The sequence below is a fragment of the Podarcis melisellensis genome (genome assembly GCF_964234715.1).
Source record: "Podarcis melisellensis genome assembly, chromosome: 2".
Classification (NCBI taxonomy): domain Eukaryota; kingdom Metazoa; phylum Chordata; class Lepidosauria; order Squamata; family Lacertidae; genus Podarcis; species Podarcis melisellensis.
In genome coordinates this window covers 10,731,803-10,747,182 of record NC_138529.1, presented here as the reverse complement: position 1 = coordinate 10,747,182, position 15,380 = coordinate 10,731,803, and the positions used below count along the sequence as shown (strand labels likewise).

The window sequence follows — 15,380 nt, the reverse complement described above, 5'->3', positions numbered from 1 at the left end:
ACAGTTTCAGGTTAAGAAGGAACCTGAGGAACGAATTAAGTACTTAACCTGAGGTACCACTTTACTGTAAAGTAGGAAGGGACCCGAAGGCATAGCTGTCAACCTTCCCTTTTTTTGCAGGAAATTCCCTTATTCCAGCGCCGTTTCCCGCTGCTTCCCGCTGCTATCCCGTAGACTGTCCCCAGGACAGGTGAGGCTGCTGATCCCTTATTTTCGAGGCTGCTGATCCCTTATTTTCAAATCTGAAAGTTGGCAGCTATGCCCCAAAGGTCATCTAGCCCAACCCCGTTTGGGCCTGCAATAGAGTAACACTGTTAGCCCTCTAGCAGCACTGGATTTAGGGTGGTGCAGGTTTTAGGGTGGTGCAGGTTGTTCCCCTAGGGATGCGGGTAGTGCTGTGGGTTAAACCACAGAGCCTAGGACTTGCCAATCAGAAGGTCAGCGGTTCGAATCCCCGTGACGGGGTGAGCTCCCGTTTCTCAGTCCCTGCTCCTGCCAACCTAGCAGTTTGAAAGCACGTCAAAGTGCAAGTAGATCAATAGGTACCGCTCCAGCGGGAAGGTAAACGGCGTTTCCATGCCTTGCTCTGGTTCGCCAGAAGCGGCTTAGGCATGCTGGCCATGTGACCTGGAAGCTGTACGCCGGCTCTCTCGGCCAATAAAGCGAGATGAGCGCCGCAACCCCAGAGTCGGTCACAACTGGACCTAATGGTCAGGGGTCCCTTTACCTTTACTGGTGTAGTGGTTAAGAGCGGTAGTCTCGTAATCTGGGGAACCGGGTTCGCGTCTCCGCTCCTCCACATGCAGCTGCTGGGTGACCTTGGGCCAGTCACACTTCTTTGAAATCTCTCAGCCCCACTCACCTCACAGAGTGTTTGTTGTGGGGGAGGAAGGGAAAGGAGAATGTTAGCCGCTTTGAGACTCCTTAAAGGGAGTGAAAGGCGGGATATCAAATCCAAACTCTTCTCTTCTTCTTCTTCTTCTACTTTTACTAGGTTGTTCCCCTGCACAGGGCACTGCGCCAAGGGGACACCAAATAATAAGAAAGAAAGAAAGAAAGAAAGAAAGAAAGAAAGAAAGAAAGAAAGAAAGAAAGAAAGAAAGAAAGAAAGAAAGAAAGAAAGAAAGAAAGAAAGAAAGAATTGTTGTGAAAATAAGAAGCATTATTGGGGGAGGGGCTGCCAAATTTCATCCTGGCTAAGGACACCATATTACCAAAGTCCGCCCTTTCCTCTGTAGATTCTTCCTACAGTTTGGACCCATGCGACAAAAAGCTGCACTTTAGCATTAACTGCGCATCCGCAGGCTTTTCTGTTCAGCAGACATGTTCAATGAGCTGTGCGTTGCTGAGCAAGATGGATGCCATCATTAGAAAGAACTGAGATCCCACCCATATGGTTGCCTATGCAAGGGGCATATTGCTCTAAGAATAGCTAAAACATATGGTGCTCTGGATGTTGCTAGACTACAAGCCCCATTCTTCTCAACCATTGACCATGCTGGCTGGAGCTGATGGGATTTGGAGTCCAACAACATCTGGAGGGCTACAAGTTCGCCCCATCTTGGCCTAAAATTACATTGGAGTAGATTGCTAAAGACAGCATTAGGAGATACTGGAGCTCCAGGGGTCCCCATAAGCCAGGCACCCCCAACCTTCGGCCCTCCAGATATTTTGGACTACAATTCCCATCATCCCTGACCACTGGTCCTGTTAGCTAGGGATCATGGGAGTTCTAGGCCAAAACATCTGGAGGGCCGCAGGTTGGGAGTGCCTGCACTAGACACCATTGCAGCTCAAGTGTTTCCGGTGTGTTATATCAAACCCTGATAACACCAAGGGTGAAGGTTTGAACCCTGTATGGGACAGCTGAATATATTCCCGCATTGCAGGGGGTTGGACTAGATGGTCCTCAGGGGCCCTTCCAACTCTACGATTCTATGAGTCCTTCTTTTCCTCAGCTGCATCATCGGATGGTACAGCAGAAGGTCGCCCTGTGTGCTGGCCCCCAGCGGAAGGTTACTGTTGGCGTAGTCAAAGTCCGGTCCTGGGTCACTAGCCTGGAAACAGTTCACAAGCAGCGGGGCGAGGTCCGAAGCAGGAAGCCGAGCGGGGACAGGAACACTGGAGGGTCAGGTCTGGGACCGGGCAGGAACAAGTACTCAACAACGACATTGCTCCCGCAACCTGGGACCGGGCTGACTGGCCTTCACCTTCTCTGAGGCCAGGGGCGGTCCCGGCCCCCAGGAGACCTGCCTCTCCTGGCCTTAAGGCGAGCACTCCTCCTGGGAGAAACCAGTTCCCTTCGCCTCTCTGCCCTGAGCCTCTGCAGTTCAGGAGAGGCTGAAGGGTTACTGGGCCCAGGGGATGACTCACCTGTAGGCTCTGAGTCCTCAACCACCTCTGGAGCCAGAGTGGATTCACCTGGTGCCTGCTCCTGAGGATCCAGCACAGGTGCGTGCGCTTCAGGATCAAGGCCCTGCCCCAGTTCAGCCGGCCCTGGAGGCGGGGACTCCTGTGCAGGCTGGGATTCCTCTGGTTCAGCCTCTGAATCGGATTCCTAGGCCATCACACCCTGTTTGTCTCAGTGCTATGTTAGTAAGGTTCTTGCTAAAGTTGTAGAGCCCTCTAGTGTCCGGAAATGGAAAGCTGGTTTCTCCTTGCCTCTCCTGCAAACCTTTCTCTGCTGCAAACTGAAATAAATGACAGAGGGAAGGTATGCCTGAAGTTTGGTGGAGGTGGAGGGTGGGTTCATACTTAGCAACATCAGCTTTCCATACACAGACACAGACAGTAGCTCCTGCAGCCAATCGGAAGCCATGCTGGACATCTGGCTTCCGAAAATCGTTCGGAAACCGAAACACTCACTTCCGGGTTTCGATCGTTCGGGAGCCGATTTGTTCAGGAGCCAAGGCGTTTGAGATCCAAGGTACGATTGTATATATACTCAGGGGACAAGGTGGAATCTTTCCCATACCCTCCAACATTTCTCTCATGATTTTATTTATACCCCGCCCATCTGACTGGCTTGCCCCTGACACTCTGGGCAGCTTCCAACATATATGAAAACATGTTTTAATAAAACATTAAACATTAAAAAACTTTCCCTATACAGGGCTGCCTTCAGATGTCTTCTAAAAGTTGTTACTGATCTCCTTGGCTCGTATAACTCCGTACCCTCCAAAATTTCTCCGGTGAAAATAGGGACATCCTAAGGAAAAGGCAGAACATTCTGGGATCAACTCAGAAACCGGTATGGCTTCTGTAAATCCAGGACTGTCCATGGAAAATAGGGACACTTGGGAGGGTCTGCTTTTCTGAGAATGCACGACACTAGCTGTGGAAAGCAAGCCAGAGTTGAGAGAGCAAAAATCACTCCTGAATTGCATCATCTAGTCCCAGGAACAACAGTGTAGAGGAGATTTCTTCTGAGGACGTGGAAAGTTAATTTCCCTCACCACAGAGGGATCACAGCCCACATGTACAATTATAGGATTACAGTGGTACCTCGGGTTACATATCCTTCAGGTTACTGTTATGTACTGAAGTTCTCACCCTGGGCCAGCAGGGGGATACTGTAGATAGTTATGCAAATGGAGGATTGAAAGTGACGTTCAGTGATTGGATAGTTTTAGAAAGTTGTTACAGTTATGTTGTTCTGGAGCTCTATATAAGCAGGCTGACTGAGCTCTTCAGTTCAGTTCTGTTCCAGCTTACAAATAAAGAGCTGCTTTGAAAGAATCGCTATGTCGTCTGATATGTTCACCCACAACTTAACAGTTACATACACTTCAGGTTACAGACTCCGCTAACCCAGAAATATTACCTCGGGTTAAAAACTTTGCTTCAGGATGAGAACAGAAATCGTGCTCCGGCAGCGCGGCGGCAGTGGGAGGCCCCATTAGCTAAAGTGGTGCTTCAGGTTAAGAACAGGTTCAGGTTAAGAACGGACCTCCAGAACAAATTAAGTACTTAACCCGAGGTACCACCGTACACGACAGGACTTCTGCATGCAGCTTGAAGAGATACCTCTAGCCATCATGCTGTACCAGAATTATTCTGTTTAAGGATATTTAAGAAGCTGTCTCCTATTGATGAGGACCATGGATCCATCTAGCTCAGGGATGGGGAATCTGTGGCCCTATAGTTTACAGCTAATCTGACCAAACTCTCACCATTTTCCATAAGAAATGCCTTTATTGAGCTGTGTTTCCAAGTTATGCCCACTGCAGTCTTGGATGGCCAGTACAATAAGGTCCCTTATGCAGACAGACTGTATCTTGTGGTCAACCTCAGGTGGAAGACATAACTCATTATCTGTTAGCCTGCCTGCCCTTTATATAGAAACCCAAGAGACAGGTTTCTGAAACCTTTGTGCACATAAGCAAGCAGGTACACTCCATCAGGAATGGTTCAGTTTCTTTTGAGTGATAATAATAGCTTCAAAATACACAGAGTGGCCCTCTATGCACTGGCTGCAATAAAATAAAATAAAATCAGGAAAAAGGAGTTAGATCAGTGTTTCCCAAACTTGGGTCTCCAGCTGCTCTTGGACTACAGTTCCCATTATCCCTGACCACTGGTCCTGCTAGATAGGGATGATGGGAGTTGCAGTCCAAAAACAGCTGGAGACTCAGGTTTGGGAAACCTTGGGTTAGATGAAATCACTATAAGTTGTTGTGGTGATTCAGAGGTTTAATCTGAAATCAAGCTAGTTTTAAGCTTGTTTGTGCCTCTCCTCTCTCACACACACATTATGGATATATATTCTGTATTATTAATGTTATGTACTGAGGTTCTCACCCTTGACCAGCAGGGGGATACTGTAGATAGTTTTCACTCAGGTCCACATATGCAAATAAGGAATTGAAAGTGACGTTCAGTGATTGGATAGTTATAGAAAGTTGTTACTGTTGCGTTGTAGTGGAGCTCTGTATAAGCTGGCTGAACCCTTCAGTTCAGTTCTGTTCCGGGCTGTGAATAAACAAGAGCTGTTTGAAGAATCGCTGTGTCGTCTGATATGTTCACCCACAACTTAACAATTAATATCATTGCTACAAGTTTGTCATGGCCTTTGGCTAGAATAATAAACTTTAAAAAAAAAACAACCCTGAAAATTTGTTTTGTCATCCTTACCCTGGGTATCTTCCCCTTGTGCCATGATTACTACTTATAGAGTGGCTGGGGAGGCCCAGCCAGATGGGCGGGGTATAAATAATAAATTATTATTATTATTATTATTATTATTATTATTATTATTATTATTATTATTTTAGACTTCCTAACTGAATTTTAAAAACTTTTTAAACACACCCAAAAAGTGCCATGAGCAGAAAGTGGTGAGGGGAGGCACCATTGGCAGAATCTGTCCCATGGCCTAGAGGGTCCTCACTCCTGGTTTGGGAGCTTGGTATTCGAATCATACCAAACTTCAGTTTACTGTGAATATGTTTTCATTGTTCCCCAAATAAACAAACCTGTTTTTTGTTAATTCTGAGTAATCGTCAGTGAAACCCGTGCTTAAAGGGGTTTGAACGATTACCCCCCAATACCTACACCTACGCCCATGCTGTTAGCACTGCAAGACTGCGGCAAATTAAAATGGATCTGATTTTTAAACACTCGTTTAGCCTGGTTACTTCACCTGCGCTCACGCTATTCATGATTGGCATATTATTTTAAGGCTTTTTAAACTGAACGCACAAGGCGTCTTGGGGTATTTGCAGTGGGAAAGACAGAATCAAAAAGCTTTTCAATCAAACAAACAAGCAAAGCAAGAGGCACCTATTTTTACCGCAAAGATTTCCGAGCGCTGGAACGGGAAGCCTGCTCAGCGCCCAAAGCCATTGTGACAGGCCCCTTAACAAGGGAGAATCCATCAAACTGCACGCACCAGGCAGGGGTGAAAAATGCTCGTCACATTGCAGAGTCCACTTTTATTGGGGCAGGAAGCGCCGGGGCGGGGGACAGACTTCAGCTGGGGTATAAACATGATTTACATGCTCCAGGTGCATGTGTCCAGGCCAAGTTCCAGGTTGCAGCTCCAACTCCCTCATTAAAGAGCTGAGAATACCTCCCTCGCTAAGCTATCTATATTTAGCTTCCCTTGTGGATGCCGGACACATTCCCAGCCTCTCTCAGCCCTAGCTAATCTTCCTCCTGGGAGCCTGCAGTCAAAGCAGCTCTTTTGTTTACTGCCCTACATTGACTCGTCATCTTCGATCCCAATGACATTGCAGGCAGACGCATCACGGCAGCCAGGTTATGATGTCACTGGCAGAGGATTATGTCCTCACCAGGAGTGGGAGCCAGTGGAAAACGAGAAGAGAAGATTCCATTGCCCCTGCACATAAAAACTTGGCAGCGTTGCCAAGAGACTGTATAACTCTCCTGGTGGGACACTGGAAATGCCTGGAAGTGCAAATTGTGGGATATTGGGGAGCCATAGGCCCCTTCAGACATCTTGTTTATTCAGCAACTATCCTCATTTGCTGGCGCAAATTTTAGGAGGTGGTTAGATTATATCCAGTCTTTGTTGAGCATTCATTCCAATTTGTTTATGACGCAGTGATATGACAACGAGAAATTATCCGGCATGCATCCGGATTTGCTTGTGGGGTGTTTATGAGCATTCCCATTAATCATTCATCCATCCTGTTCTTTTTGGTGCATTTTGCCATCATTTTCCAAACTGCAAAAAGTTATATATATATATATATATATATATATATATATATGGGGACTTTTTGCAGTTTTATATACAGTGGTACCTCGGGTTACATACGCTTCAGGTTACATATGCTTCAGGTGACAGACTCAACCCAGACAGCTAACCCAGAAATATTACCTCAGGTTAAGAACTTTGCTTCAGGATGAGAACAGAAATCGTGCTCCGGCGGCACGGCGGCAGCAGGAGGCTCCATTAGCTAAAGTGGTGCTTCGGGTTAAGAACAGTTTCAGGTTAAGAACGGACCTCCGGAACAAATTAAGTACTTAACCCGAGGTACCACTGTATATAAAAAGTGGATTTGTTACAGTAGGGTGACAGCGCTCATTAATGCATTTTAACTGAGCAAACCTACAGTTCTGCTATGCGTTTATGTGCCTCTTGCAAAATAGTGACAAGTCTGAAGGCATCCTATAGCTGCTTCTGCTTCCAGAGAATTTAGTATCTCTCCCTCTTGCCAGCCCCACTTTGGTCAAAACTGCTCCCAATCAATAGCTATGCTTGTTTAGGGCCTGCAGGGACTGATAAGGTTTAAATCTGAATTGGCTACCACTGTCAGCAGTGGGAACAATGTTTGGTGTCTGATGTACAACATGCTGCTGCAAAAGATGTTTCTGTGCTTTTAATAGCAACCCAGAACAAGAGGGAATTTCAGGAAGTAAAAAATTCTCACCTGTGAGGCAGTGTGATATGAAAAGCTGCTAAATCCCAGCACTTCTCTGTTCTACGCAACTCATAAAGGTACCCCAGGACAAGAGTAATCAGACCTCAGCAAAGCTGTCAACCTTTTCCTTTTTTTGCAGGAAATTCCCTTATTCCAGCGTCGTTTCCTGCTGCTTCCAGCTGCTATCCCAGATTGTTAGATATCCCGTAGACTGTTCCCGGGACAGGTGAGGCTGCTGATCCCTTATTTTCAAATCTGAAAGTTGACAGCTATGGACCTCAGGCTGGTCATATCTACTTCACTTTTTACTACAACCCCAAGATCTACCAGTGTTAGAATCAAGTGCAAAGAAAACAACAACAAAACAGTAAGAATTAAAGAACAGGTCTGCCTCTGAGCACATTCTGTGCTTAGGAATTTGTTTCCTGTCCCAGGCTTGACCTGGGCTCAAAGTCCTTTAACACCAAATCCACTCCAGGTTAGCGGCAGAAGCAGCTGGCATTGCAGGACAGTGCCACAGAGCTAACCTATCCTAAAGCTAGCTTGGCAGATCCTTAACAGGGTGGGGCAGTGGCAAGGTGGGGGGCACTGTACTGGCATGAGTACTAGGCTGGCACTATACTCATGCAGCCCTGAACTTGCTGGTGCCCTGCCTCACCCCTGAAGCATCCTGGTATGTGGCAGCAATGCTGGGGTCTGGGAGACAGCTCTAGGACACGGCCCCAGTGTGCCAGTCGTGCCTGCTTAACTGCTTTCTTTTCAGCAGCCTGATGTAGGTGGGGGAAGTCATTTAGTCGTTGCTCCTGTGAACTATACTTCACAGAGTCGAGAGTCGAGAGTGGATTTCATGCTCTTTATTCAGCTCATAGTGGTGAGGAGGAATGGAAATTTCCCCGGAATGTCTGCTTTATATACATTATTTACACAATGGGCCCCACGTGATTGGCTAATTCTGAGATTCTCCTGTAGGCCAATCAGGTTGCAGGTTCACTTCCACCTGGAGCTGGATTGGGTGGCTCCTGTGGACCAATCAGACTGCTGCATTCTGGACCCTATTGTTCTAGGACCAATCAGACTGCTGCATTCTGAATCCTATTGTTCTAGGACCAATCAGACTGCTGCATTCTGAATCCTAGGGCCAATCAGACTGCTGCCTTTTGGATCCTATTCAACTCAGTACATAACATCCTGTGAAACAAATGGGAGTCAACCCCCCTTTTGTTTATCATCTTCAAATCTGCCAGAAGACCTGCCAGAAGATCTAGGAGACCTGCCCTCTGGACTAAATGTATACCACGGACTACTGGCCAAATTCTAGTAGACAAGCTGTAGCACTTCCTTGTTGCTGGGGTTATTGCAAGTAGGGAAAGCGCAAGATGGTGCCCTTCTGATGTTATTGGATTCCAATTCCCATCAGTCCCAGGCAGCATGGGCATCGGTCAGGGATGATGGGAGTTGTAGTCCCGCAACATCAGAAGGGCACCACTTTGGCTACTCCTGTTGTAAAGAATGTCAGTCTAGGTGGCTCTTCCTCTTCCTCTGATCTGGCAAGGCATTTCCTATGTTCCTAAGCCAAAGTGCTCAAGATCACTTAACAGAGAGTGCACATCCTTCTTTTGTCAATGCAAAATACATTAGTGGGCCGAGTGGTGGAATTCTATTTAAAACTAAAGCGGGTCATGCAAGACCGGGAGTCAGCCTGCCCATCCCTGCTTTATTGCCTCTGGTCATCCCCGAGCCTAGTCAGAAGAGACAAGCTCCCTGGAGCTGGCCCAGGGCTGGCTCCTTTCTCAATGGGATGCTTTCAGAAAGACCCGAGCCTTGGCTTCCCTCGCTGCTTAGGATGAGGTAGAGCCAGGGCTCTCTGGCCCACGTCCCAACCTCCCAGTGCTATTTACAGGCTGCAAAGTTTGGGATTCTTCAGCTGCTCCGGCCCAGCCCATGGATTGGCTGCGGTCTCTCCCACATGCTGTGGGCGAGCTGAAGCAAGTTGGATGGATGGCAGGTGTGCTTGTGCTGGAGGCAGAATTCCCGGGCTTCTTCAAAAACCACTTCGATCAGGACAGCTAGAGAGCTGCCTTTAGCCTCCCAAAATGGCAATCTCTCCCGTGAAGCAGGAGGCGATGTTTGCCTGTTTCCCCTCCCATTTATAAATTGCTGAAACTAAAGACAGTGGGGTTCCAGGGTACTTGGAAGTAGCCCCTATGGATGGGCCAATTGGTCATTTTGGGTCTCTCTCTGTTTCTCATTTTTCTAAGCTTAAACTCAGGTCTCCACATTTCAGCAGCAACTTGTGATTATTACAGTGGTACAGTATTCGAGTGTAATCCATTCCGGAAGACCGTTTGAGTTCTGTAATGTTCAAAAACTGAAAACTCAATACGGAAAACTCAAGGAAGGGTGGACTGTGCCACTTCAGGCTGCAAGTGGCAGGAATCAAAATTTTGAATGCTTCCCTACACAAAAAGAGACTCTGTGTAAGCAGAAAACTAACACTGGAAGAGGTATATTAGAACCTTTCTTTCTGATGCGTTCGGTTTTAAGCTAGCCCTCTTCCTGACACATTAGTTTTCTACTTGCGAGGAGTTTTTACATGGCGCATTCAAAAATATCATGCACCAACACATACCGCACACAGTCTTTAGTGGTACAGTTCATTTTACTAGCTCATTCTGCTGCAACTATATACCTAATAGGCCAAAGATCAGGTAGGTGAGATGCCTGGGACACTAGAACGGCGCTGTAAGCAGCGTATTAAAAGAGGGTTAGCTGTGCCACAGGCATCATGTGGTCATTACTTTTGTTTAATTAAACAGAGGTGATGCACTTCCCATTGTTAAAGAACAGCAGCACATTGTTCTATAGCTAAAGAGAAAAGTGGCACATAAAATTGGTAGGAGATTACAGTACTGTGACCAGGAGTGGAGAACCAAGATGTTGCTGGATCATAACTCCCATCATCCCAGACCAACGACCATGCTGACTCAGGCTGATGGTAGCTGCAGTCTAACAACTTCTGAAAGACCACAGGTTCCCATCCCTGGTGTAAAGGAAGTTTTAGCCTTGCGAGGATTCCCCATACCCTATTTTTAAAAGGCTACATGATCACTCCTATGAGGGCTTTTAAATGTTAGCAGAACACAAGTATGATTGTGACACGAGAGCCAGTGATGACACTGGCACTAGCCAACAGGGGCCTTTTCAAGGCTGTAATGTGTAATACAATGTAACCCAGCAACCAGGAACCAACAGGACAAACCAGGAGGCAAGGTCAGAAATTAGGTCAGAACCAGAGAACAAGCCAGGGTTGAAGACCAGGAGCACGCTAGAGCTCAAGAAGCGCTTGTTGCTCAAGCAAAACTCAACTGGCACAGGGCTCATGGACATACAATGAAGCTGAACGCTGGGAGATTCAGGAGGGCAGATTTTAAAAAATACAAGCAGGGACAGTGGTGTAGCGTGGGTTGTCAGCACCCGGGGCAAGGCAAGTAATTTGCACCCCTAACCCTGGATTTGCACCCCTAACCCGTGGATTTGTGCCCCCTAACCCTAACCCCCAGGTGTTGCGCCCAGTGCGGCCGGGGCCCCCTGCACCCCCCACGCTACGCCACTGAGCAGGGAACATTTTGCACGTGTTCGATTGGAAGGGAGGCAAACTGAACAAAGCCAGCGAGAGAGACATCTGTCAGGAGCTGGAGTCAGGTGTAACACCCAGAGTCAGTTAACTCTTAATTCAAAGAAACCAAAACAGCACAGGCCTATAGCTTGGTGGGGGCTATTGGTGGGGACTTCGTGAGCATCCTCTCCATCAGCATACATCCGGGAGTTCTGGCCGAACAAAATCGTGAAGCACTATTTGCCCTAACATGCAGGTTGGAGAAAACTATCAATGCCACTACACATATCCTCTGACAGTTGCAGTCTGAAATTGAGGATTTGAACCAGATAGCAGCAGCTGGTCACAGCAGGAGTGGGAGACTTCTTCAGCAGCCTGCCTGGTCTCTGTCTGCTGGCCCTCCTCCTCTCCAGTCTCTGCTTCTGCCTCTGATTTTGGACTGCTCTCTGCTCCAGAGTCTTCCCACTCACTAAACCCTGTTGCCTCTTCTGCTTCCGACACCTCCCCCCCCCCCAGTCTGCTCCCTCTTCTCCCTCTGATCACTCATTGTCACCCCACCACTGCTCCCTGAGCTCTGAGTCTTCTTCTCTTGGGGGGGTTAGGGTTAGGGTTGCTGCCTCCCACCGCTCCTCTGCATCCAGCCAGTCCCTGACAAGACAGCAGTGTGGATCCTGCTGCTCTCTGGCAAGAATCAGCCTTTGGAAAAGAGGCTGCTCATGCTCTTTCCTCCATGGGGAACTGACACTGTTTGAGAGACTAGCATTGTCTGCCAGGGTGACTCCCTGCTGCTAAGCTTGCAAGCGTGTTAATGAACAGATAGCACCCAAAATGCTAAGTCTCAATATACCCTCCTCTCCGGGGCGGGGAACCCACTGCAAAAGGCTTTTCCTGGAATGGCCTTTGAATGCGCTCTGCACATGGTCAGAGGCATTCTCCTCTTCATCTCAATCTGTTCCAGGCCAGCCTGAGCCCTGGAGAAGCCTTGCTTAGCACGGTGGCTGTGCATCGCACCCGCCTTCAACAGGCAAACATACTGTAAACATTTCTTTCCCTGTCATTGCCAGCAACAAAGAGAACGTCTCCTGCTGTCAGGCAAACAGCGAGCGCAAGGCTTTCTCTCATTCTGACTTCAAAGGCGGCGTTTCAAGCATGGAGGAATTCCAGCCATGCTGAGCAGGAGACCCACACAGTCCTTGCGGGAGAGTGTGGGAGAACTCAAGAGTGCAGTTCACAGTTCCAAGTCATCTTTCTCAAACAGCAATCGTCCCCTCTTACATTAGCGCCAGCGGTCAAACTCTCTCTACCTCAGGACCCTCTGTACTAGGACTGGGCGATATTTGGTTTTCAACAACACGATATAACATCAGCTAAACATTGTGATATACAGTGGAACCTCAGTTTCTGAAAGTAATCCGTTCCAGAAGACCGTTCGACTTCCAAAACGTTCGAAAACCGAAAACTGAAAGCAGAAGCCTCAATACAATATAGGAAACTCAAAACAGAAGCTGTGTAGCACGTTTGGCTTCCAGAAATAATTTGAAAACCGGAGCAGTTACTTCCGGGTTTTTGGGATTCAGGAACCGAAACATATGACAACAGAGGCGTTCAACAACCAAGGTTCCACTATACCAATATATCATGATGTCTGAAATAAGGATGGAACTATGTGGAAGCGAACAGTAGGGCTTGACGATATCTGGTTTTCAACATTGTGATCTATCACCAGCTAAACATCGTGATGCACTGATAGATCATGATGCCTGAAATAAGGATGGAGCTATGTAGAGGCAGTTTTTCCCACATTGTGATTTTTGCACAGCACACACACACACATCATGACTTGCAATATATTGCCAGGTCAAAAATTATGAAACCGATATCACAATATGGACTTCAAACTGGTTTTGGATGATATATTCATATATCTCCCAACTGTGCTTTGTACTTCAGTGGAGATCAAACAATCACACAATTCTCTCTCTCTCTCTTTCTCTACACTCATTGGCCCCAAGTTCAAGGGAAAGTAGACTCAGATAAGAGGACTTAATGTGGGACACAGAGGATTAGGGATGCCTTGGTGTGTGTCCCGTACTCTAGCCACTACACCACACTGAATCTCTTGTGATCTGGAAACCAACTGCAACAATCTGAAAGGCGCTACCAGCTAGGACAACTCTTCCTGGGATGAGAGAGGCCCAAGTACTCCTGCCTGGAACTCCTGGGGAGCCGTGTTTAGAAGGACACCCAGACGCCAATTAACAATTGAAGGGGCACATGAGGACCGAAGCAATTAACGTCACATGCCGTTAGGCCTGCCGTATCACTTGCAGCTATAAATACCAATATAAAAGGGACAGGCTTTTGCTCAGTGGCAGAGCATCTGCTTCACATGCAAATGCTCCCAGATATATAATCCCCAGCGTCTCCTGATATGGCTACGAAAACCCCTGCATCTCAATGCCTGGAAAACCATTACCAGTCAGCACAGATGGTTCTTCCCCAACTTGGGCCCTTCAAGATGCTTTAGACTACAACCCCGCATCAGCTCCTGCCAGCACAGGGCCAGAGTTAAGTACCAGGTGAACCAATGCAGGGATGGGGTCAAGGGTCAGCACAGTCACCTGGGCTTGCTGCAGCGAGGAAGATTTAGGGAGGAAGGGGACTCCATAGAGTCAATGTTGGATCTGCAGGGTCTGGCAACTTCCCATAATGTTTAGAACCAGCGCCCCTGTGTTCCTAGTGGTCCAACTCTGTATAAGGCAGTTTCATACAGTCCTCTGGAAACCTGCCAACCAAACCTGTACTTAAAATAAGACTTTTATTCAAGTTGGCTTGCAGAGTATGCTCGATACTTTCCGGCAGGGACAGCTCACCTCTGGCTCTCCAGATGTGGCTGGACTTTAGACAACCATCATTGTCCCTGACCGCTGGGCCATGCTGGTGGGAGATGGAATCCAAAAAGATCTGGAGGGCCACGGGTTGTCCGCTCCTGCCTTAGGAGAAGATTTCCTAAGCGATCCAGCAATCATAAAAACACCAGCAGGAGGAATGCTATTGTATCCCTTACCTGTGCCCAACATGTGGATGAAATCCAGAGAGCGAGGCTCTAAGAACCGGTCACATGAAGATGCAGATCCAGGAAAGGTCAGAGGTCACCAGCGGAGGAAAGCTCAAGCAGATGCAGATGCCACAAGAGAGACAGGAGCCAAAAACCCCAGAGGAAGTCCTGCAGGGTCTGTCACCATCAGAGCTGGTCAGAAGGAGCCACTAGGAGGAGATCCATCGTGCAAAGCGACCTCACATGGCAACCCACCATGGGCGATGTCTCAGGAGGCGGGTTCTCAAGGAGAAGGAGCCGTGCGGGGGGGAGGCTGATCCCACCGGGGTGTGTCCCAGTTTGCTTGCCAAAGCCACCACGGCATGACACAATGGGGCCGCTCTGTCTCACTGCATCTCTCATCAAAGGCAGAGCGAGAAGCCAAAGACGACAGCAAAGAGAGGACTTGAAAGGCGGCACGCGGACGTCAGGGCTTCACCAGTCCCTTTTGCAGAGGGAGGCAGAGGGAGGCGGAAGGCAGGCAGACCCCCGGAGCCCAAAGGAGGCCTGGACGGGGCATGGGGACCGGTGTCTCCCTTGCTCAGCTTAGCCACAAGCTCTCCCTTTGGCCGTGCAAGCAGCTGACGCGGGCGCTGGGAATTCCTCTCCTTGCTGAGCCAACAAGTTCTGGGAGCTGGTCCCGAGAGGAGGCAAGACAGTTTGCACAGCTGGGAAGTGGTGTTGGCTTTCACCCGCCGGGAGAGGTGGAAGCGAGCCGCCGTGGGGGCCCTTCTGAAAACCAGCAGAGGGGCAGCAGGTCCCTGGGAAGCCCTGAACTTACACACACACCAATCACAGTCCCCCAAAAAAGGACCGCAGTCTCTTGGGGTTGCCACCTTCTCTGCCTGCCCTCGCTCCTATGACCTGAGTAGTGGGCTTCCCTCCCCAATTATCTTCCTGTCCAGGGAAGCTTTATCAGATCAAGTTATCTCTCTTCTTTCACTGTCCGGGTGTCATATTGAAATTGAAGGGAGCCTGCCACAGTTGGAGGCAGCGATGCTTCTGAACACCAGTTGCTGGAAACCACAAGAGGAGAAACTGCTCTTGAGCTGTAGACTTAGACTGGCCATTGGCCTGATCCTGCATGCTCTTCTTATGTTCTTAAGGCACAAGAAGGCAGATCCACTTGAAGGAAACAACTCTCATGTTCTCTCCCATAACCATTGCGTCTTCCAGTTAAGTTGACTGGCCAGTCTGCTTAGGACAGAGGAAAGGGAGGGTCTTTTCATAAAATGCATAGTTGGCATATGTAATTCATTGCTGAGATAGGATGATGCTC

General features: G+C 48.3%; 1 protein-coding gene across 1 annotated transcript in view; it reads right to left on the bottom strand.

The window, feature by feature from the left end:
- ZNF385A (zinc finger protein 385A) overlaps window positions 1-14,099 on the bottom strand; it is a 197,635-nt gene extending 183,536 nt beyond the window's left edge. Inside the window, exon 1 of the mRNA XM_081898770.1 lies at window positions 14,072-14,099. Within this exon, the coding sequence (XP_081754896.1) occupies window positions 14,072-14,084 (13 nt within the window). The 5' untranslated portion in view covers window positions 14,085-14,099. The remainder of the gene's footprint in view (window positions 1-14,071) is intronic.
- Window positions 14,100-15,380: the final 1,281 nt, after the last annotated feature.